General features: G+C 43.0%; 1 protein-coding gene across 2 annotated transcripts; it reads left to right on the top strand.

The window, feature by feature from the left end:
• Window positions 1–3,344: 3,344 nt before the first annotated feature.
• zdbf2 (zinc finger, DBF-type containing 2) lies at window positions 3,345–24,264 on the top strand. 2 transcript variants are annotated; one of them, XM_020934470.2, is made up of 8 exons: window positions 3,345–3,461; window positions 14,340–14,462; window positions 14,534–14,688; window positions 18,529–18,715; window positions 18,887–18,997; window positions 19,572–19,876; window positions 21,659–21,776; window positions 23,086–24,264. In XM_020934470.2, the coding sequence occupies exons 2-8, from the start codon at window positions 14,385–14,387 to the stop codon at window positions 23,587–23,589; spliced, it is 1,458 nt and encodes a 485-aa protein (XP_020790129.1). In that variant the 5' UTR covers window positions 3,345–3,461; window positions 14,340–14,384; the 3' UTR covers window positions 23,590–24,264. The 2 variants fall into 2 exon arrangements, with proteins under 2 accessions (XP_020790129.1, XP_020790130.1); XM_020934471.2 differs by lacking the exon at window positions 3,345–3,461 and adding an exon at window positions 3,472–3,642.
• The last annotated feature ends 246 nt before the right edge of the window (window positions 24,265–24,510 follow it).

Here is a 24,510-nt window from a genome sequence, read left to right as displayed (position 1 = left end):
TGCCAGAGTGTTACACCCAGACATGTGCACCTTCCCTGATCCCCCCCAAATTTATTACCTCCGCCAAGGAGGTTATGTTTTTGCCGGCGTATGTCTGTTGTTTGTTTGTTTGTCTGTGAGCAACATAACTCAAAAAGTTATGGACCGATTTTGATGAAATTTTCAGGATTTGTTGGAAATGTGAAAAGGAAGAACTGATTTCATTTTGGGAGTGATCCGGAAGAAATCCTGGATTCTGGATCACTTTGAAATTTTAGTTAACATTGTGGTAAATGGGGCCAATATCTCAGTTAATTATTGACCAAACCCCATGAAATTTGACTCAGGGATGGACAATGGGATCCTCTTTCATATTCCAAAGGCTGATCCGGATCTGATCCAGAAAACTGATTTTATCGCAATTTATATAACAAATGGGGGTAGTCCTTGGCGGAGGTCTGCACTCTCTGAGTGCTTTTCTAGTTAATTAATGTATTAATAAAGTATTATTAGTATTATTATTATTATATTATTATTATTATTATTATTATTAATAATAATAATAATAATAATAATAATAATAATAATTAATTAATTATTATTATTATTATTATTATTATTATTATTATTAATTAATAATAATAATAAATAATTTATTATTTTGGGCCAATTCACCTGGAAGTTTGAGGGCCATGAAACATTTATCTGAGGGCCGCATTTGGCCCCCGGGCCATAGTTTGGACATGCCTGGTTTAGACAATAGAATATAGAATATAATATAGACAATAAAACCTTAAATCATAGTACTTTCTTTTCTGTTCCCATGTGTCCTTAGACCTGTGTAATCCCTCAATTGTCCAGATAGGTTCCATTGTGGTCCAAGGGCATATAGAGTCTACTGCATATACTGTAAAATTTTTCAGTGCATACGGAAAACTACACACTCTCAACTCTCTTTATTTGACCACAAGTGCAAAGTCATCACTGTGATTTGTAATGACACAAGCAGGCTAAAATGTATACATTCATATATGCAGAGGAACCAGAGGCTGGGAGACTATACCATGCCCTGGACAGCTGTCAGTGCTGTTTAAGTTACTTTCTAAAGCCAGGCTCTTTACCAAACTGGTTCCTTTAATTCAGTCAGAAAAAAGATTGACTGGAGTTTGAAAAATACAATATTTGAATGCACTGGTTTCAAACCCATGTACTTTTTAAATGGACCACAAATTTCAACTCTGACGTGACAGCTTACCATAGACAGTTCTATTTAGTGATGACTCTGTTCTTGTTGGAAATGAGAAAACTGGCTGGCTGTTCAACACTATATATTTGTCAGAGCACATAGTGAGGGTATATAAGTTTGGTGAACAGGAAAAACTCCTGCTTGGTTAGACGCTGAATCTCTCTCCAGAAGTGGGCCTTCACTGTGGACTGCATACTGCAGCACAAGCCCGCGGATCGGGAATTCCTTGATAGTGGCTCCAAAACAGAACGACTTGCTAGCACTAATCTTAACGTGCTCTTTAGCAGCTGATAAAGTAAATTTCTACTTATAGGATGATTTAGGCTAATTTTACAAGCAAACCGAGAGCACTGCGGACCCTGTGTTCTCCGACAAGGTCATTGCAGCGCACTGCTCACGCAGACAGCTGTGCTCTCAGAGCACGTCATATCCAGCCCCACGCAAAAGACCAAGCAGCGGTGTTGTGGCAAAGACGGCGTGCCCAAATAACCTACTAAACCACGAACACTAACAGCAGATTGGGTACCCCCAATCCATGCTCCAGCTTCCCGCCTCCCCGTGTCCTTTGCCGCGTCCTCATCCGCATCCCAGCATCAGCGCGACTGTCCCGTTCTCCCATCCGTACGTCATTGCCAAAACATTTCTAAGTCATTGATTGCATCAGTATTTGTTTGCACTGTAGGGCTGGAGTGACTGAAAACAAACTAAAATCATGCATGGCTTACCTCGGTGCGGCAGGTGAGCGACAAACGGACGGTGAACAGCTAAGCACTGGGTACGCGGTGACGTAGGGTCCCCAGCCCCCAGCTTTACTACAGCATACGTAGTCCCCTCACTATGCTGCGCGCAGATTGGCCGCGGTATTCTGAGGGGCACGGACACAGAGATGTCAAAGGTTAGAAGCGTCTCGAGAAGCGCGGTTGTACGTCACTTCCTGCTCGTGAACAGTGTTAATGCAGTGTACCGTGGTCGACGGTTCAGTGCATCTGCATGTGCAGGGACTTGTGCTCGTAACTGGCCTGTATGAAGCACGCTCGCACAGGCGCAAGCACAATGCTCCGCGTACACTCTTAATACAACCTGCTCACGCACGCGCACATCTGTTTCAGTGGTTGGACCCCTCTGCGTGTGTCTGGTGTATGATCACCGTCTTAAACGCTTTGTGACAAGATCAAGCAAAGCCCTGATAAACTGGCGCTGTCCGTGGTCCTGACGTTTCCCCTCCTAATTTTCCGTCAGTTTAATTTTAGTGTTGCCAGATTCCACACCTCATTACATGTCTCATTCATTTTAATTCTTAAAACTCATACTGATACACTCTAATATTTAACCTTAACCCTAAATGAATTAAAGGTCCTATATTACACTGAATTGGTTCTTGAGAGATTTAAGCCATGCTATGATATTATCCAGTGTGCAAAATACCCGTCAATATTCGGAGGGGTCCCAATCTCCAAATTGTTGAGCAATACAAACTTAAATGTGAAAAAATACACGACAGTGGATGCCACAGACAGCCTATAGCGGGGGTATTCAACTAAAATTTGAGGAGGTCCAGTGATACAGAAGCAGCCCAGTTTTACCAATGTTTGAATTTATGAACAATAGACTGTCAAATTAATGAAAATACAAGTTAAAAATACTTCAAATGTATTATTAACGCTGAAACACGCAGTTGTCCTATATAAGATATAGGGCTGCAGTTTAAAATTAATTGGAGACAATAAATAAAACGGCTAAATTGTTATTTAAAACTTATAAAATGAACTGCATTTAGCCTAGTGTGAGAAATAGTTCAGCCGGACTAGATCCAAACCAGAGTCCTGACCCAGCGGGAGCAGCTCTGAACTAAGAGCTCCTGCTCTGAGTTCTGTGTTTTATGACTTTTTCAAATATTTTGAATTATTTAAAGTCTTGTGGGAATAGTTTTGCAAAGCTTTGCCAAATTTACGAATTATTTCAGAAAATGTGCCAAAAAGACTGATGGGGATGCCTAATGGAGATTATTTTCACCTTCACCATCACTGTAATAATGAAGACTGACAACTCGCCTATGCATCCAGTAGGTGGCGGCAAATGTTTATGCACCACACTAACAGAAATTGTATTTCTTCGTGGACCTGGCAACCCTGCCCACAGCATGGCCCACAGTCACCAGCAGCTTCGCACTGTGCTGCTTGTTAGAAGAGGCTCTACTCCAGAGGACACATCGGTCCCGCTAATCATCACGTCCCAGGTAGCGGTCTCACATCCGTCCCAGAACACTGTTGATCAGAGCGGTGAAAGCGAAGGCAGGACAAATGCTTCTGCTAACGTTAGCCGCTGTGCTATCGCCTGTGTGTGCAGGGTTTTCTGCTCCGGTCTGTCTCAGTCAGGAGCGAGTGTAGCTTCCGAGTTTAGAGGTGTTTAGCATCAGTGTAAGTACCATATGCTCCAACAGGCTGGACACTTGCTTATCTCTCTCCATTTTTTCTGTCGGTCTCTCCCTTTAGCTTCCCACACTAGCGTGTTTGAGTCAAGTCCTGCTTTGTAGTCTATGGCTTATTGGTTATTCCTCTTCATTGCTTCCCATACTAAAAACTGTATTAATACTACTATTGTATTAAACGATACTATTTTAAACAAAAAATATAATGGACCTTATACATTAATCTTTTCTTTAAAAATGTTTTCGTAACTTCCACTTTAAAGGCCTTTTCATACTTCATGTTCTTATGAAGTATGAATGAGCCATTAAGAAGAGGCTGAGAGAACTCTGCGCCTGATTGACAAATGCAGCATCCGAAATTCGTTCAATGCGCTTAGAAAGTTTCTTTCCGTATCATTGACTCGCTACTGCGCATGCGCACAACCTACCAAGCGTAGAGGCAGAAGTGAAACATTTTAGTATTGGTTTTATTGTATGTTTTGACCAGTTAAACATCGACATGTGCGTGTTAGATTTGCGGCAGAATAACTACGTTAGATGATTGAATAGTTTGGATTATTGTTATAATTTTCATTATATCGTATTTTATTTTGTTTCCATGTGTAGAAAACGTATCTTTCTTTAGAAAGGCTCTGTATAAATAAAATATCACTATATTATAATAGGAAATTCACACTGTAGCCTGTGATATTAGCTTTAAGTAGTATATATTTAACTTTATTTAATATAAAGATGTCAGTATTTCCAGTCATTTCTTTCTCTTACATAGTGGGAGCCTTGTTTGATAGAAGATATATGCCTGTTGAAATGCTAGCTCTACCTAAATGCATATAAATGAGTAAATAATGGTGATTCTACATTATTCAATGGCTAAATTGGCCTGCTGATATGTGCTACCACTCATTACATTCATAAAGGGGGGATAGTAGTAGTAGTAGCTATTAATTTAGGCTGTGCAGATCATAAAGTGCCTCTGTACAGTAGAGCTCCTTGTGACAATAGGCCTACTGCATTTTATGACCAAAACTACAGGAAACATCGGTCCTCTATTGAGATACTGTGAGTTAGTTTTCAAAACTTATTAGAGCCTATATGTCAGTAATTCATGGTGGGAAAAATGGTGCTTGGTTACTGTGTGTTACAGAGGATTATGTAAAATAAGAAAAAAAAACTCATGTTGGTCACCATAGGGACATTTGAGGGTCCCCACTGGACATGGACATAAAATGTTCTACTTTCAAAACTCAGATCTCCGTCGACTTCTAATGTACTCATATATGTGCAACCTTTCCATACACATTGTGTGTGTGTGCTTGTGTGTGTGTGTATGTGTGTGTGTGTATATATATGTATATGTATATATATGTATATATATGTATATGTATATATATGTATATGTATATATATGTATATATATGTATATATATGTATATATATATATGTATATATATGTATATGTATGTGTATATATATAAAAAATAATGTGTTTCTCACCTTCCACGGTGGTAGGTCTCTCTCACCCTCATTGAGCTCGGGTCCTCTACCAGAGGCCTGGGAGCTTGAGAGTTCTGCGCAGTATCTTTGCTGTTCCCAGTACTGCACTTTTCTGGACTGAGATGTCCGTTGTTTTTCCCGGTATCTGTTGTAGCCACTCTTCCAGTTTGGGGGTTACAGCCCCGAGTGCTCCGATCACCACAGGCACCACTGATGCCTTTACTTTCCAGGCTCTCTCCAGCTCTTCCTTGAGCCCCTGGTATTTCTCTAGCTTCTCGTGTTCCTTTTTCCTGATATTACCATCGCTTGGTATTGCGATGTCAACCACCACGGCTCTGCTCTGTTTCTTATCCACCACCACTATGTCTGGTTGGTTCGCCATCACCATTCTGTCAGTCTGTATCTGGAAGTCCCACAGGATCTTGGCTCGGTCATTCTCCACAACCTTTGGAGGTGTTTCCCACCTTGATCCTGGGGTTTCCAGCCCGTACTCTGCACAGATGTTTCTGTACACTATGCCCGCCACTTGGTTATGTCGCTCCATGTATGCTTTCCCTGCCAGCATCTTACACCCCGCAGTTATGTGCTGGACTGTCTCAGGAGCCTCTTTGCACAGTCTACACCGTGGGTCTTGTCTGGTGTGGTAGATCTGGGCCTCTATTGCTGGAGTGCCCAGGGCCTGCTCCTGAGCAGCCAGGATCAGTGCCTCTGTGCTGTCCTTCAGACCAGCCCTCTCAAGCCATTGGTAGGATTTCTTGATATCAGCCACTTCAGTTATGTTCCGGTGGTACGCCCCATGTAGGGGTTTGTCCTGCCATGATGGTCCCTCCAGCACCTCTTCCTCTGGACCCCACTGTCTGAGACATTCTCTGAGCACCTCATCTGCCGGGGCCTTGTCCTTGATGTACTCAAGGAGCTTGGATGTTTCATCCTGGACAGTGGTTCCCACACTCACTAGTCCTCGGCCCCCTTCCTTCCGGCCTGCGTACAGCCTCAGGGTGCTGGATTTGGGATGGAACCCTCCATGCATGGTCAGGAGCTTTCGTGTCTTAACATCTGTGGTCTGTATCTCCTCCTTTGGCCAGCTTACAATCCCTGCAGGGTATCTGATCACTGGCAGGGCGTAGCTGTTGATTGCCTGCACCTTGTTCTTGCCATTGAGCTGGCTTCTAAGGACTTGCCTCACTCTTTGCAGGTATTTGGCCGTAGCCGCTTTCCTTGTTGCCTCTTCGAGGTTGCCATTTGCTTGTGGGATACCAAGGTACTTGTAACTGTCCTCAACGTCTGCTATTGTTCCCTCTGGGAGTGACACCCCCTCTGTGTGGACTACCTTCCCTCTCTTTGTCACCATCCTGCTACATTTCTCAAGCCCGAATGACATCCCGATGTCTGTACTGTAGATCCTTGTGGTGTGGATCAGTGAGTCGATGTCTCGCTCACTCTTAGCGTACAGCTATGATATATATATATATATATATATATATATATATATATATATATATATATATATATATATATATATACTGTCGGGGACAGTACCCCTGGACTGGCAAACCGGGGTGGTGGTCCCTCTGTATAAGAAGGGGGACCGGAGGGTGTGTTCCATCTATAGGGGGATCACACTTCTCAGCCTTCCCGGTAAGGTCTATGCCAGGGTACTGGAGAGGAGAATCCGGCCGATAGTCGAACCTCGGATTCAGGAGGAGCAGTGTGGTTTTCGTCCTGGCCGTGGAACACTGGACCAGCTCTACACTCTCCATAGGGTGCTCGAGGGTTCATGGGAGTTTGCCCAACCAGTCCACATGTGCTTTGTGGATCTGGAGAAGGCATTCGACCGTGTCCCTCGTGGTGTCCTGTGGGGGGTGCTCTGGGAGTATGGGGTCCGGGGGCCTTTGCTAAGGGCTGTCCGGTCCCTGTATGACCGGAGCAGGAGCTGTGTTCGCATTGCCGGCAGTAAGTCAGACCTGTTCCCGGTGCATGTTGGACTCCGCCAGGGCTGCCCTTTGTCACCGGTTCTGTTCATTGTATTTATGGACAGAATTTCTAGGCGCAGTCAGGGGCCGGAGGGGGTCCGGTTCGGGGACCACAGGATTTCATCTCTGCTGTTTGCGGACGATGTTGTTCTGTTGGCTTCATCGAGCCAGGACCTGCAGTGTGCACTGGGGCGGTTTGCAGCCGAGTGTGAAGCGGCTGGGATGAAGATCAGCTCTTCCAAGTCCGAGGCCATGGTTCTCGACCGGAAAAAGGTGGCTTGCCCTCTCCAAGTGGGTGGGGAGTCTTTGCCTCAAGTGGAGGAGTTCAAGTATCTCGGGGTCTTGTTCACGAGTGAGGGAAGGACGGAACGTGAGATTGACAGGCGGATCGGTGCAGCTTCAGCAGTGATGCGGTCGCTGTATCGGACCGTTGTGGTGAAGAGGGAGCTGAGTCGAAAGGCGAAGCTCTCGATTTACCGGTCAGTCTTCGTTCCTACTCTCACCTATGGTCATGAGCTCTGGGTAGTGACCGAAAGGACGAGATCGCGGATACAAGCGCTCGAAATGAGTTTCCTCCGCAGGGTGGCTGGGCGCTTCCTTAGAGATAGGGTGAGGAGCTCAGTCACACGGGAGGAGCTCGGAGTAGAGCCGCTGCTCCTCCACGTCGAGAGGAGCCAGTTGAGGTGGCTCGGGCATCTGTTCCGGATGCCTCCTGGGCGCCTCCCTCGGGAGGTGTTCCGGGCATGTCCTGCCGGGAGGAGGCCCCGGGGAAGACCCAGGACACGCTGGAGGGACTATGTTTCTCGGCTGGCCTGGGAACGCCTCGGGGTCCCCCCGGAGGAGCTGGAGGACGTGTCTGGGGTGAAGGAAGTCTGGGAGTCCCTGCTTAGGCTGCTCCCCCCGCGACCCGGCCTCGGATAAGCGGACAAAAATGGATGGATGGATGGATATATATATATATATGTGTGTGTGTATGTATATGTATATATATATATATATATATATATATATATATATATATATAATAAAAAAATTTGTTTCTCACCTTCCACGGTGGTAAGTCTCTCTCACCCTCATTCAGCTCGGGTCCTCTACCAGAGGCCTGGGAGCTTGAGAGTTCTGCGCAGTATCTTTGCTGTTCCCAGTACTGCACTATTCTGGACTGAGATGTCCATTGTTTTTCCCGGTATCTGTTGTAGCCACTCTTCCAGTTTGGGGGTTACAGCCCCGAGTGCTCCGATCACCACAGGCACCACTGATGCCTTTACTTTCCAGGCTCTCTCCAGCTCTTCCTTGAGCCCCTGGTATTTCTCTAGCTTCTCGTGTTCCTTTTTCCTGATATTACCATCGCTTGGTATTGCGATGTCCACCACCACGGCTCTGCTCTGTTTCTTATCCACCACCACTATGTCTGGTTGGTTCGCCATCACCATTCTGTCAGTCTGTATCTGAAAGTCCCACAGGATCTTGGCTCGGTCATTCTCCACAACCTTTGGAGGTGTTTCCCACCTTGATCCTGGGGTTTCCAGCCCGTACTCTGCACAGATGTTTCTGTACACTATGCCCGCCACTTGGTTATGTCGCTCCATGTATGCTTTCCCTGCCAGCATCTTACACCCTGCAGTTATGTGCTGGACTGTCCCAGGAGCCTCTTTGCACAGTCTACACCGTGGGTCTTGTCTGGTGTGGTAGATCTGGGCCTCTATTGCTGGAGTGCCCAGGGCCTGCTCCTGAGCAGCCAGGATCAGTGCCTCTGTGCTGTCCTTCAGACCAGCCCTCTCAAGCCATTGGTAGGATTTCTTGATATCAGCCACTTCAGTTATGTTCCGGTGGTACGCCCTGTTTTGTGAAATATCTAAAAAGGTTCGTGGGAAGTAGTCACAACCAGGCAATCACTATTTCACAATGCCAGCACACAATGAAGCTAGAGTGAACGGGTCTGTCTATTCCCCGCTTAACATTGTTACAACAAGCTAGAATAACTGTGCCTGTTTATTCCCCGCTCAATAATTGTTACAATGAAGCTAGAACAAATGTGTCCGGTTACTCCCCGCTTGACATTGCTACACACACAATGAGGCTAGAATAAATGTGTCTGTTTACTCCCCGCTCAACATTGCAATCATCACACAATGAGGCTAGAATGAATATGTCAGTTTATTTCCCGCTCAACATTGTTACAATCATATCAATCAATCAATGGGTTTAAGCATCAACCATCACACAAACTGGCACATAAGAAAATCAAACTCACCGTTGACACTGGGCTGGAGAGCCAACAACCCACGGCAGAGTGGCTTAAACCCGGCTGGGCGTTCGTACGTAACCCGCAGCAGACTCTAAAGTGGGTGCTTTCCCTCCGCCTCTATATATTCTCTTCATGCACCTGTGCGTGCAGAGAGGGCCAGTCTCCACCGCGCACACATACATGGAGGCGCATTCCTGTCCCATGTCCAGTCTTCTGAGACTGGCAATGGGGCAGGATGCCCTGTTTTTCGTAAACACAGTGTCCTTGGCACAATCCCCTACTAAAAGATAGCGAGTTGTATAAGCATAATATTGACTCCGTGCAGGCATGCAGGCCTTTATGAATTGGTCTCAGGACCATCTTATATGTTCCCACTACACGCCCCATGTAGGGGTTTGTCCTGCCATGATGGTCCCTCCAGCACCTCCGAGATGCGAGAACAAAGCTCTGTTGGAATATACATTATATATATATATATATATATATATATATATATATATTACAGTCCCTGACAAAAGTCCTGTCGCTTATCCATTTTGTAAAAACAAAAGCTTATAAGCTGACTTTAAATTAATCGATTGGTTTTAGAAATGTCTCATATGAAAGCTAAAACCCTCCCAAATTATGCTCAATATACTAAAATAAATTTGCTTCACTAAAGAAAGATTGATCATTTAATGAACACAGAAAGGTCAGATTTTGGCAAGACAAGTTTTGTCGCCTACAGAAAATTGAACAAATAATTTACTTCAAATACAAAAATATGTTGCATAACGTGAGTGAATGAAGTAGTGGTGCTGTGAGATCCATATTTAATATCTTGTATGACTTCCATGAGCTTGAAGGACGCATCCATGCGGTTCAACAATGATTCATACAATTTGTTGATGAAGTCATCAGGAATAGCAAAGAAAGCGTCTTACATGTCTCCCAGAGTTCATCAAGATTCTTTGGTTTTGTCTTCCATGCTTCCTCTTTCATTCTACCGAAGACATGCTCAATGATGTTCATGTCTGGTGACTGGGCTGGCCAGTCCTGGACCACCTTGATCTTCTTCACCTTGAGAAACTTTGATGTAGAGATAGAAGTATGCGATGGAGCACCATCCTGCTGCAAAATTTGACCCCTTTTATGGTTGGAAATGTAAGAGGAGCTAACACTTCTTGATATTTTAGGCTATTGATATTGCCTTCCATCCTGCAAATGTCTCGCACAGCCCCATACTGGAGGGAACCCCAGACCAGGATTTTTCCGCCACCAAACTTAACTGTTTTCTGGGTGAATCTTGGATCCATGCAGGCTCCAGTAGGTCTCCTGCAATATTTGCGGCGGCTGTGATGTAATTCAACGGAGGATTCATCTGAGAAATCCACCTTCTGCCACTTTTCCAGTGTCCATCCTTTTAGCAGGCTGTGGGCCTTGGCAAATGCTACACGGTTTTTTAATTGCCTTTTGTTTAGTGCTGGTTTCTGTGCACTGATTCGACCATGAGTCCATCTGATGGTCCATGAGGACCATCAGTAACTGATCACAGGTGAGGCTGTAATCTAGGATTGGGTGCATCATATGACAAGGCCACAAGACTTTTGTCTTGCCAAAATCTGACCTTTCTCTGTTCATTAAATGATCAATCTTTCTTCAGTGAAGCAAATTTATTTTAGTATATTGAGCATAATTTGGGAGGGTTTTAGCTTTCATATGAGACATTTCTAAAACCAATCGATTAATTTAAAGTCAGGTTATAATCTTTTGTTTCTACAAAATGGATAAGCGACAAGACTTTTGTCAGGGACTGTGTATATATATATATATATATATATATATATATATATATATATATATATATATATATTATATATATATATATAATTATATATAATATATATTATTATATATATATATTATATATATTTATTATATATATATATATATATGTATTTTATTATATAACAATTTGTACTTGAAATAGTTTTTTAAATTTTATTTTTACTTTTAACAAATTTCAAAATTTAATTCAAAACTTTATTTTAATACTTTAAGAAACTTAAATTTATTAGAGACTAGTATATGTCAATCAGTTATAGTGGGAAAAAATGGTGCATTTTTGTGTTTTGACAGGGTGAGGGTTATGTGTGAAAAAATTATATATTTCCTTCCAATGAATTCCTACAGAAAATATAGCCGCAAGCGGCAATGATCGGCCCTCGCGCGTGCTTACGGCGCGCCCCGCAAACACTGCACCCCGCAAACACCGCAGCTCACACTGACCCTAATAAGCCTAAGCTTAAACCTTACCCTAATCATAATCCTAACCATAGCTCCAACCCTAGCCCTAAAAGTCTTAATTTAACCCTGCAATTTTCAAAATTTGGCAAAAAAAATTATCCAAGATGGCGGACTTCCGGTTTGTAAAGGGGCGTGGTCACAATATACATTTTTGTTCTTATTGCCATGATGCATCTGGCTACCAAATTTGGTTTGGCTACGCCAACGTTTGTGTAGGACATTTCATTGGCAAGGATACAATTTTGGCTTGTTGCCATGGCAACACAATGTAAACGGGATGTGAGCATCATTGAGTTTTTAATCAAGACCATGTCATGAATCTGTGTACCAAATTGTATATGTCTACAACAAAGTAAATGTTTGCAGTACCGTGCAATTTCACTAGGGGGCGCTATTGCACCCATCTGAGATTTTCTTATATAAATCTGTTCAGGGTCAGGGTGTCAATCAGCGATTAAAATTTGAGTGAAATCGGCGAAAAAGTTTTGTGCCAGAATTTGTAGATTTTACCAACGGAGAGTTTATGTCATCGCTATGGCAACGCCATAAAAAATATGACATGGGTGTCACTGACTTTTGGATCAGGATGCCAAAATGGAATTTTGTGCAAAATTTCAGAACTTTTTGAGTAACTATTTGGGAACAAATTATTTTCTTTCATATAAAATTTTGTTTCAATCTATAGGGGGCGCTAATGCGCCAAATTAATAATTTTCACATTAAGTAGCTTCAGGGCAGAGAGTTTAACAACTGCTTCAAATTTCATTGAAATCAGAGTTCGTTTGAGCAAATGGGAGCAATTTGTAAATCTCCTAAATTGTTTGCATTTTTTGTTGCTTCACTGCTCAGAGACCGTAAGTCGTGTGTGAAAAATTTGAATAACTTTTGATGTTCCACATCTGGAGATAATGTGGACCAAATTTAAGATCGTTCGGGCGAACGCCCTCGGAGTTTGTAAAAGCTTAGCAAACTTTAAGCCAATATTGCTGCCCCCTAGTGGAGCGCACGGTGTTGGCATAATAATATTTTTTCCTTGTCTTCCTTTTTTTTGTGTCATTCGTATTCCCTATTGCATTTTTGAGTCGTTTGGGGGCGCTGACGAGCCATTTTATTTCTGTTTGGAAAATGGAAATAGCCAAAACGCAGGGAAGCGTGAGTTTTACCAAATGGCAAAATTTCCAGGACTTTTTATTATTGTTTAGTGGGTGAAAAATCGGTGAGTTGCTTAGGAGAAAAATAATAATAATAAGAAGAAAAAATAATACTATGATGCGAGAACAATGTTCCGCTTTTTTTTGGCCGACAAACTATACATTTTCGGAAACCTCAGGCGCCTTGCATGGCGAGGGTCCCTGGTCACTACGGGCGAGTCACGTCGCACCATTCCATTTTTCGGCTACTTGGAGCATCACTTTGCGATACTAATAGGCCCTTCGCCAGCCTCTGGCGCTCAGGCCTAACTAGGACAAAACTGGTCTGGTTGTTTTGGTCTGAAGGTAAAGATGGACTGTGAGTCCAATGCACAGACACTGTGACCCTGTGACAAGTATCAGTTGTGTTCACACACAAGGTGTGTACCCTCTGACTGGCCAACACAAAGTTGGGAGATATATTTGTTATATTTTTCTGTGTGTCAAAGTCTAAATAAAGACCAAGATTTCACCAGGTCATTTTCACAACCTGGGAACGCCTCGGGGTCCCCCCGGAGGAGCTGGAGGACGTGTCTGGGGTGAAGGAAGTCTGGGAGTCCCTGCTTAGGCCCCCGCGACCCGGTCCCGGATAAGCAGACGAAAATGGATGGATGGATGGATTTTCACAACATCCATTTTGTGTCAGAAAGTGAGTAGAGGCTAAAATAAAGAGGAGGCTCATGAGGCTGTTGTACAGATGACCGAAGAAGTGGATCTCAGCGGCTGAGATGAGGAGGATGACTGCTCAAAATATGACCCTAAAACACAGGTGCACAGCAGACAGACAAAGGGTCAAAGGTGAAAGGTCATCGGGGCATGTGCCTGACCCCATTAGTCACTGAGGATCAGACAGTTACACCAACCATGAGTTCTTTACCTCCACAACTGTGACCGAGGACGCCTCAAGCACATGCTGACCTTTGGGGAGACAAAATCATCACTGAATCATAATGCCTCAGCTCAGACTCAGACCAGATCAGACCAGATGGGGTCTGAATTTTAAGGTGTCCTGAGGAGGTGCTAACTTCGTAATGGCACGTGGGAATTAATATTGACAGTGTCTTTCTTTCCAAGGATCTCTAGGAAGTGCTTCCTCCTTTTTCACTTTTCCTCTTCATTCTCCTTCTCTCCATCCTCATCCTCTTTTCTCTCAATTTTTTTGTTCTTATGTTTGTCCTCCTACTTTTCTTCATCCTCTTCACAGATGTTTTCTGCTCCACCTCCTCTGCTCTCCTCCTTTCTGTCTATCTCCACTTTCCTCCTCATCTGTCTGTCGCAGTATAGATGGATATATACATATCGACTTCGTGTAGGCCAGTCAGAGGAGAGTTAATATTATAATAATATTGTTTACATATTTCAGTTGCTGCTATAACCCAGTGTCCTACTCCCACTATCACTAAGATGACTAATGCATAGCACACACTAACATTTATGGCTTGTTGGTGCATTGTTTTGTTCATGTATGTTCACCTTTCACCTGTTATCTTCTCAGACGGATTGAAGCAAATATAGCATACAGCTCTGTGTTTGGCTGAAAATGTGTGATCGGGGGCCGGAGCCTGAGCAGCAGGGCTACTGTGGTTTATGTCGTGTTTTGTACCAAGACCTAGATCAGGTATGGTTTTATGCTGTACTCCTTAGGGCAGTGTGAGTATGTTTTCTGACTGGCCCCCTGTGTCCCCACAGCACCTGTCCAGTCCCCAGCACCTGGATGCAGAGTATCTGTTTGCCAGAGGAGCTGAGACTTCCTCCTCAAACTGCAGAAGCCAATCAGCACACATCTTGCTGGAACGATTTCTCCACGATGTCCTCAAGCACCACCCACATAGTTATGGGAGAAGGTATTCAGATTATCTGTTTACTGGGTCTGCATGACAATGTCAAGCAGACTGCCTGGAGTATTCCACATTATGGCCTTAAAGTGTCAGTTAAACTTACATAGTTTTTTTTTTTTTTTTTTTTCGCCTCTTAAGCTACGTTTCCCTTTTTAAAGAATTTGTACAGTCCAAAAGTGTCCTGTACTGGCCTTTTAAGTGATCCAAAGCGTACCCTGGGAGGTTCTACTTATTGATCAGAAAATATATTCTCAACAAACACTGAGTGTTCTATTAAGCCCTGTTCAGACCAAATGCGGATGGTGCAAATAAATTGAGTCACATACCCCTAGTGTGCTGCTTGACTTTTTTGAGTCATTCGTGCACTCAGGTCATGTGAGTTTGGAAATTTGATCGCGCAAGTACGGTAAATTTGCTCTATTTGCTCCAGAGGGATCAAGGGCCGCTGCGCAGTGTCCTCTGCATCTGTTTTCATTTGGAAAAATAGCGGACTTGGGCTACATTGAGCAGGCTGATGAGACCGGGACCGAGACTGGGACTGAGACCGAGACTGGGACCAAGCTGGTTTAGATCTGGTTTAGTCCTGGTTCAGTCCTGGTTTAGTTGTATTTCAGTCAGAACTTTATTTGCGTGTCAACGTGCCTTTACATGGGGTTAACATGTAAATCATTCACCTTGTTCGCACCATTTGTGTTTGGTGTGAGCACTAGGGGTGACACAGTTCGTGAAAAAAAAAAAAAAATTACCGTTCGGTTCACTTGTCACGGTTTGGGACGTGTGCGTACTGTATGGTTTCCACGGTCCCGCCTTGCGCATTGTAGCCTCGTGTCCATATGTGACCTGTTTCACTTTGGCGCAAAAGAAGAGGTGTGGAGGGTGGGTGCTGCGCGTCATGTGTAGAAATGGAGAGTAGGAGAGAAGAGGGCCCCAAAGGGTTGGAGGATGTGCCCGTGTCGTTTAAGTCTGGTGTGTGAGAACATTTTGGATTCCCTGTTACTATGACGACAGTGGTAGTAAAAAAAAAGTCACAGACAGAACTACAACTAAACGCAAGTATTTTATGACAAACATTCCATATGCTAGTGCAAACACTTCAAAAATATCCGTGCATCTAAAGCAGGCATGTCCAAACTATGGCCCGGGGGCCAAATGCGGCCCTCAGACACATTTTTCTTGGCCCTTAGGCTTCCAGGTGAACTGGCCCAAATTACCCGTGATAAATCACACACGGATTAAAAGCATTCTAACTGAAGCATCCATCAGAATGCGAACTGAAAAGTTACAACTTTAAGAATTACACTCACGAAATGAAATTAAATGGTTACACTTTCTTCAGTACAAACCCGAATTCACAGACGTGTCATCACTTCACAGGCGTTATTTACTGAACAGAAGAAGCACTGATTGCGATCCTGAACCAGGACTGAACCAGGACTGAACCAGGACTGAACCAGGACTGAACCAGGACTAAACCAGGACTAAACCAGGACTCACTGTCGGGACAGGTCCGGAGGTGCACCTGCGCAATTCAGTGGGTGACCGCAGTGCTCTGCGGTCCTCTCTGTCTCTCTCTCGTTCTCTCTCTCTCTCGTTCTCTCTCATTCTCTCTTGCTCGCACTCTCGTTCTCTCTCTCTCTCTCTCTCTCTCTCCCTCCCTCTCTCCCTCTCTCTCTTGCTATCTTGCTCTCTTGCTCGCACTCTCGTTCTCTCTCTCTCTCTCTCGCTTTCACTCTCAAACTTTACGACGAGACACGAGACGACATAGTCAAGGAATTGTCCGACACAGCTCTCACTACAGATGGATGGCCCTCGAGTAGGGATGGGCATGATTAATCGATTAATCGATAATTGATCATTAAGAATTTCATAGATTACGTTAATTTTAATCGACAAACCGAATGTAGGTTGCTGTGCGTAGCGTGACCAAACAGGGGTCCGTACATGTAGCTCTCTGCACTCAGAAGGAGCGAGACACAAACAGTCGGTCAGTCTGCAGCGTACCGAAGCACAAATGTGTATTTAACGATGAGTTGTACAAGAAAATCCACGCTTTCCGTTGCGTTCGGGACAAGTGTGAGTCCATGTGCACAGTGTACAAAGCAGGAACATATGTTTCAGTGTCCAGTGGGAAAAAGCTTTACCAGGTGAGAGTCGCGCAATGTCGATGACGAGGACCCACCTCCCTCCCCCGTACGGTGTCCTGGTTTTGACAAACGCAAATATGGTCACACTAACCTGTATTCCACTGAATCATGTCTTTTAATCCTACAGAAATTGAACCACATCAGTGCTCAAGAGCTGTAGTTTTATCTTCGCTGAGTTTATGCAAATTATCGATGCGGTTTTAAGTTTCGTTTCTGTGAGAGTTGCGCAAAACTGAATTAAACACATTATAATGTCAAACGGATTGATGTGGCTCTAGAGTCGTTACGGTTTATATGTCGTAAAGTTGAATTTATTTATGAAGATTAGTAGTGCAGATAGTAATAATAATAATGATCATTTTAATATATAAACGTTAATGATTAATCGATAATCGATCGTTAATTCTTCCAACGATCGATTAAGAAAATTTCATCGAATGCCCATCCCTACCCTCGAGGGCCACTGAAATTTACTGAAAGTTGCTCACTGCATTACTTCGCAATGGGAAATGAGAAGCTGCGTTTTCCAAACACGCCCCATTTATGAAAGTCACACCAGTGAGCATCTCGCTGAAATGCTGACAAACGCGGTGTCGGAATGGAAATTGGAGAAGGTAAACAGCACAATTCCTGTTACTATGCACAATGCTAAAAATATAGTGAATGCTATAGATTTAGCAGCGGGACTTGGTCGCACAGCCTTAACCTTGCAGCCAAGAGTGCAATCTCACTAAACCAAGTATCCCGACTCCTGAGGGTTAGGAAGGTGGTAACATTTTTTCACTGAAGCACAACAGCTGCCTATGTCCAATAATAATATGCTTAAAGTCAAGTCAAATTTAGTTTTTGCATGATTACATTAGTAACTATAATTTCATAGCTTTTTTAATGCTGTATCCTAAATTGTGGATAATGAAGCTAACTCTGGAGTTTAAAGATTAAAAAGAAAGAATGACAACAAGAAACCAAACCGAAAACTGCGACCTTAAACCGCAATACGACTGCCAACCCTAGTGAGTACAGCTTAATCCCTATTTTAAGACTCAAGTGGAGGAGCTAGTGTTTTGCTGAGTTGAACACAGCAAACCTTTTGGCGGTCACAGAGCAGAGACATGTCTTTGCTCACCGTAGAAATTCAAAATACATGTGTTTTCAGACACAGCGTCGCATCCCGATTCAGGAAACCAAGTACTTAGTGCATGCATGCTCATAGAAAATAATGGAGGAAGTGATTTTGCAGCGCATCAAAGCGTCCCGGTGTGCATTGTCCCTAAGATGTGCTTTATTGCATGCTCTCACTGGATGATTGAAATTTTTTTAAATGTGCCACCTTGAAGAGAACCCCTATTGTAGTTGAGACAAGCCATTTTTGATAGTCCCTACGGTTTCCACCTTACTGCGTAGCATGCTGGCGAAAAAGATCTTCATTTCCTGTTTGTGCATTATGCATCTTTAAATGTGTATTTGTTTGCAAATGATCATGCTGCTTGTCCATATTTTGATAAACTTTTTAACTTTTGATTGTATTGATTGTAAGGCCATGTCCCCCATCTTTTCTGTCATCAAACCTTTAACAGAAATGTATAGCTTGAGATGCATAGAATTTTTTCAAGGTAATCATTTCACTTTCCAGTTCCTTTATTTACCATATGCTCTATTGGGTACAATGGATAAACCCTCTTCCTGCTACTTTGTTTCTCAGTCCCTCTGACCTGGCAGCACACCAGAAAGACCAGCAGTCCCTGCAGCAGCACGAAGGTCCACCCCCTGAGACATGTCAGCCACCAGTCCCCATCCCACAGATCACATGGTCGGCATGGCACCGAACCAGGAGGTGGCAGCAAAGAGGCGATTTCAGCTCAGATCATAGCAGCTCCACCATTGAACAGGTACCAGTGAACCCATTATTTGTTTTATTTTTCCAGTTTGCTTGATTATCATATTTCTATCATATCTAATCTACTTTTCTGTTCTACTGAATCAACTGCACTAGGAAGCACTAAAATGTTCTATGTTTTTGTTATTGTCATATTTTAGCCAAATCTGTCTGGTGTTTACAGGTGATCCGACGCTACTGCTATGGCCAGGACGATGATGACAAATCAAGCAGTGTGCATTTCAGTCTCCCCATCTCCATAGAAACGCAGACTGAATGGGACATTGACATACTGGTGAGTGGAGAATGTGACTTTAAAATTTTGTTATTAAGTTTATTGTAGGGGTGTGCAAAAATATTGAAATATCAATATATAGTATACTATATTTATACTAAATTTGGTGATTTAAAAAAAAAAAAGTTTGTAAAACTTAAATATGGTTATGTTTAGTATATGTTTTAGTGAAAAAGTATTCTAATGTATGACATCTTGCTCAACAATTAAATACAAATTTATTCATAAATATACCATGGTCATTGTGCCTGTCCAAAGAAAAAAACAAAACCTGAGCATCCCACACAACTGAATTGCACATGGGTGGTGTCAACATTTCAAACTTGATTTTGTTACCAAAGGAAAGGTCTTATACCAGTGATAGAATGATGATGAAAGAAGAAAAATAAAATTGTAGACAATTTTTTTATTGTTGTAATTTTTGGCAAAGTGTGTAAATCAACACAAAGACTTTTCTAAAACTACTCACCAAAGGTCACATTTTGTCCTATGTAAATATTTCTATTACTAAAACAGTAGTTGTTTTAGTATGGATTAGTATTTTTGACAGCCCTACTGCGCATTTTGTTCACAGAATAGCCCCGGTCAGGCTGGGCTTCCTCTAGAGCAGGTGGAGACTTTACTGGAGGTGCAGGTGGATGTGGAGCAAGACTACAGCCAGCAGTTGGACTGGCTCCTGGAGGCCCCTGAAGACAGACGGGGGTACTTGGAGCAGCCCATTGAAAAAGTACTCCCACTGCCTCAGCTCATTCCCCCCTCCTTCAGAGGAAAGTCATGGGCACAGATCGAAAAGGAAGATGAGGCCCGGGTGCTCAAACTTGTCCAACAGTTCAAGGCGGGAGTCCGTACTTGCTACTTCGACTCAGAGTCCCTAGCTAGGTCATTACCACTCATCCATTACCAATCTATCTTCTCAAACCACAGTCATTTATTCACTGTTTATATAAAAAAATAATAATAATAAACAACAGCACGTTAGCAAATCAATGAAACAGTCAGTGTGGCTCACACATCTGTATAAGGCAGATTGTAAGAATGAGTGCACACAAGATGATTTTAAAAATGAGGGTGATTTCAAGAAAGTGAAAGTGTATCTATACTGCTCACAAAAATTAAAGGAACACTTTGAAAACACATCAGATCTCAATGTGAAAATATATGTTGGATATCTGTACAAATATGGACAGGACAATGTCTTGGGAACAAAAGGAAAGCCAGGTCTAAACCAGGACTACGCCAGGACTAATCTTGGACTTGAGAGAGAGCGAGTGAGTGTCCGCAAAGCACCATCAGGCAACAGCTGCACTGAGCCCCAAGCAGCGGGAGCACCGTGCAGCGAGGAACACTCTGCGGAGCTGAGCCTCGTGTGGCGCAAAATTTAATTTCTGCAACTTAAAATGCTTCTCTCGTGGCCCCCACGTGCTTGTTTGCATGTTTGACAACGTCATGTCTCGCTCCTAAAGAGACGATGGATGGAGTCTTGTGGGATGTCCTCCCAGATCTGTGTAAGGACATCACTGAGCTCCTGTAGAGTCTGAGGAGCAACCTGGAGGCGTCTGATGGACCCAACAATAATGTCCCAGAGTGTTCTATCAGGTTTAAGACAGGTGATTGTTAGGGCCAATCAGTTGTATCAATCACTTCATCCTCCAGGTTTTGCATGCAAACTCTGAGGCCGGACAGTGGGTTCAAGGATTTCATCCTGATAACTAATGGCAGTCAGACTGATGTTTTCTAACCTGTAGAGATCTGTGCGTCCCTCCATGGGTCTGCCTCCCCAGATCATTACTGACCCACCACCAAACCGCTCACGCTGAACCATGTTACAGGCAGCAGAGCGTTCTTCTCCAGTCTTCTCCAGACTCTTTCATATCTATTGCAGGTGTTCAGGGTGAACCAGTTCTCATCTGTGAAGAACACAGGGCAGCTCTCAGCACGTCCGGATGTGCCATCCTGGAGAAGTTGGAGAATCTGTGCAGTTTCTGTTGCCACTCTAGTGTCCTGTCCATATTTGTATAGATATCCAACATTTCATATATAATATATATATATATATATATATATATTTTTTTTTTTTCTCACTGAGATCTGATGTGTTTTCAAAGTGTTCCTTTAATTTTTTGAGCAGTGTATAAATTATAGTTTTTAAACAATTAAATGTGTTTTCTTATCTGTCAAATAATACTTTTGATGTACAGGAAAGTTCTGGCCGATTTATAGCATGGTTTCGAGGTAAGTTTTGGAGGTCCCTATTGTGATGACAAATGTAAAATTTGAAACCTAAAAAAAATGCTCAATTGGGGAAAAATGTAATTTGTAAAGTCTTAAATATAATGACAACAGAACTGTTTTTGTCAAATGAGTAGTAACCTATCATAGCCACTTGTGTGCAGCCAGCTTAACTGTCTTGCCCACTTCATAACAGCTTTACAGACTTAAGCAGGTGAAGCACTAACAACTGTTAAGCACAGTACAGTTAAAATATCAAGTTCACTATGAATAATAAGCAAGTACAAGTGTTTGATTTGGTCATTGGTCATTCACAGACTAGGTGACAGACTGATATGTTGTGGAGACTGAGAAGCCTTGTGAAAGAACATGGCTTCTTAGTGAATTTGCAACAATCATTGAGATGGAGTGAGCTGTATGTCTGTGTGACAGGTATGGATGTCGGGGCTACAAGAAGGAGACCAAGCCTGACCTGCTGCCATTATTTCATCATGACATTGAGATCGAGACTAAGAAGAGGCGGGACTTTAGCAGGGCAGCCAGATGTCAAGTAAGATAATATCATAAGTAGTTAATATTCTACACATTACTTACTGTAATGGAAGTACAGGATATAGTTATTAATAAAGAGATTGCATTATGCGTGCAATACAATACAACCTACATTGTTTCACATTAAATATTTAAGATTACAACTTATACATTTCAATTTTAAAGCTACCATCTGTACATTTATTACATTGTCTTCACCAGTAAATAGCAAATGTGAAACATGTTCCTCACTCCCCTCACCTAGCCTTTGTTCAGGCTCACTCACCTCTTGTTGCTGGTCTTCTGTCAGACCAATGTTTGCACACTATCACACAGCAGTAACATAGATGGGGTAACAATGGTTCTATTGGAGTCGTGGTCCCCCAACCCAAAGACCGGAGGATCAGTTTCCCTCAGACCAAATTCGGTCATTGTGTCCTTAGGCAAGATACTTCACCCGCATTTTCTAGTATGAAAGGTGTGTGTGTGTGCGCACACGTGCGTCTGTGCGTCCGTCCATGTGTGTGTGAATGATTAGTGGTGGACTTACATTATTTCCGTTTTATTTATTATCCAAGACTGAACAATGTTTTATTTTGAAAAAATGACGTGATTCTCTCTGTTACATCTGTCTATGGGTGCACTCACAGTAGGACTTTAGAACCGTGTCCAAGCACGGATCGCCCCTAAAGCGCAGTACGTTTGTCTAGGGTGAGCACAATCAAACTGTGCCCAGGCACAGACTGGGACTACAGCCCAGTTATAGGAGGTTCTCATGTATGTGCACACGTACGATTTCTCTGTACGATCCCTGTCAGGTGCACTGATGTTACTCCCACAAGGAAAACAGTGAATAGAATCTGCACTAAAACACAAACTGTGAATCTGCACTTACCTTCAATAAGGACTGTCAACGGCGACAAAAGTTTTACAGCGTCGTCTCCGGCTGTCCTCACTGCTCCCTGTCTCCTCCTGTCCTCACTTTTCCACACTTTTATATCCTCATAATCCTTATATCCTCTTGATGCATGTCAAGATGCTTGTCTCGGTCACGTGATACATTTAGGCTAATATTAAAACCACAAGCTAGCAAAGCCGGTTGGTGAAAATATTGTCTGACAGTAAACCGGTCCGTGGGTTGGGGAAAAATGTTAGGGACCTCTGCTGTAAAGCATTACAAGTGTAAGGCATTATTATTAGTGGTGATATGTGAGAATACAACGGGGTGGGTCAGCCAATCTAATTACAGATGGTAACTTTAAAATTACAGAATAAAACCAAATTATTATTGTTGTACAAATGATGATGTCTTTGTTACATTTGTGCAGATTGTGAAACTGAGCAGAGCCACTCAGACACAGCATGTGTCTTGTCCTGCAGTAGCCACACCCTCTGAGGCCCTCCCCTCTAAAGAATCTGCCCCTGAGGCCCCGCCTCCACAGACCCTTGTCCCTGATGAGCCTTTACTCTCAGGGCCTTTACCAGAAAAGTACACTTCATTGCTATGTCCTCTTCAGCGCCAGACTTCTATGCTGTATTTACTCTGTTCTGCCCAAGGTCACTCCTCCTATGGATCAGACCCTGGCCCATCGCCTCGGCGACGGCGGCGTCCCACACGCCCTCTGGGGTCAAAAGTCACGTACAGACGTCTGCCACTAATGCCTTTCACAGTAAAACCATTTTCAGTCAAATCTTTCCCAGTGAAACCACGCTGTGTGCGACAGCTCTTTCGTAGCCTGAGCCCAGAGCTCAACACAGGACCTGCCCCCAAAGTAGTCCCTGCCTCCACACCCAGGAGAGAGGGGCTCCGCAGCTGCCGGCCCCCCACATGAGTGAACTCAATACTGACAGCCCCACACAAGAAGATGTGAAATGTGTGTTTGCTTGACAACCCAAACAACTTATTATGCCCACAGAGAACTTCAACATCTCCAGTCCCCAATCTCAATACCTCCTCTCAGTATTTCTAACATTGTTCATTCAAATAAGAATCAAATAACACATGAAATGATTGTTATTTATTGTTGAAATCAGAGCTGGAACTCTTTGCTATACATACTGTTTAGCAGTAGGATAAAAGGAAAGAAGAGGTAAGAAAAGGACTATTCTAGAGCTCCTGTGACCTCCAGACCCTGCAGTGGCAGTGGTTGTGGCTAAGAATTTCCATACAAACTTACCATGTCGGCCGTAATTATTTAACTTTTTTAAAGATTGAGGATAATTGTTGCATACTGGTTGTCAATCATTATCAAAGACAGAAGAGAGCCAGAAGTGGATTTCTGCAGCTAGACGGGCTAGGAGCTAATAAAACAATTAAGTTATGAATGTATTTTTACACTGATCACTGATATTGTTTTGTTTTTTTGTTTTTCTTACTTGAATGAGTCAAGCATAGTCTCATAACGATTCAAAAGCTGTTTATGTATTGTTGGTTAATTTGAAGAGAATCTATTATGGAAGCCCGGAGAGGCAAGAGAAAAAAATAAATAAAAAATGGAAGCAGGTCATTTGGGCTATATTTTCTAAGTGTGTGTTTTGTTTTTGTTTAGTTTTTTTTTACCAACAACATAACTCAAAACATTTTTTTTTCTTTTTTGTTAGAAAAAAAAGAAAGTGTGTGTGCTCGTGTGCGTGCGTGTGTGCTTAGAGAACTAAAATCACAAAATAAAGATATACCAATGTGAAAATTTGGGGTGTTTATTGCATTGACTTGAGTGAATTAGGCTTGGTATGCTACAACATCTGCACATTGG

The sequence above is a fragment of the Boleophthalmus pectinirostris genome, unplaced genomic scaffold, assembly GCF_026225935.1.
Source record: "Boleophthalmus pectinirostris isolate CB_2022bp ecotype Guang Dong unplaced genomic scaffold, ASM2622593v1 HiC_scaffold_6, whole genome shotgun sequence".
NCBI lineage: Eukaryota > Metazoa > Chordata > Actinopteri > Gobiiformes > Gobiidae > Boleophthalmus > Boleophthalmus pectinirostris.
The sequence above is the reverse complement of the archived record's forward strand: the minus strand, read 5'-3'. Positions and strand labels throughout refer to the sequence as shown.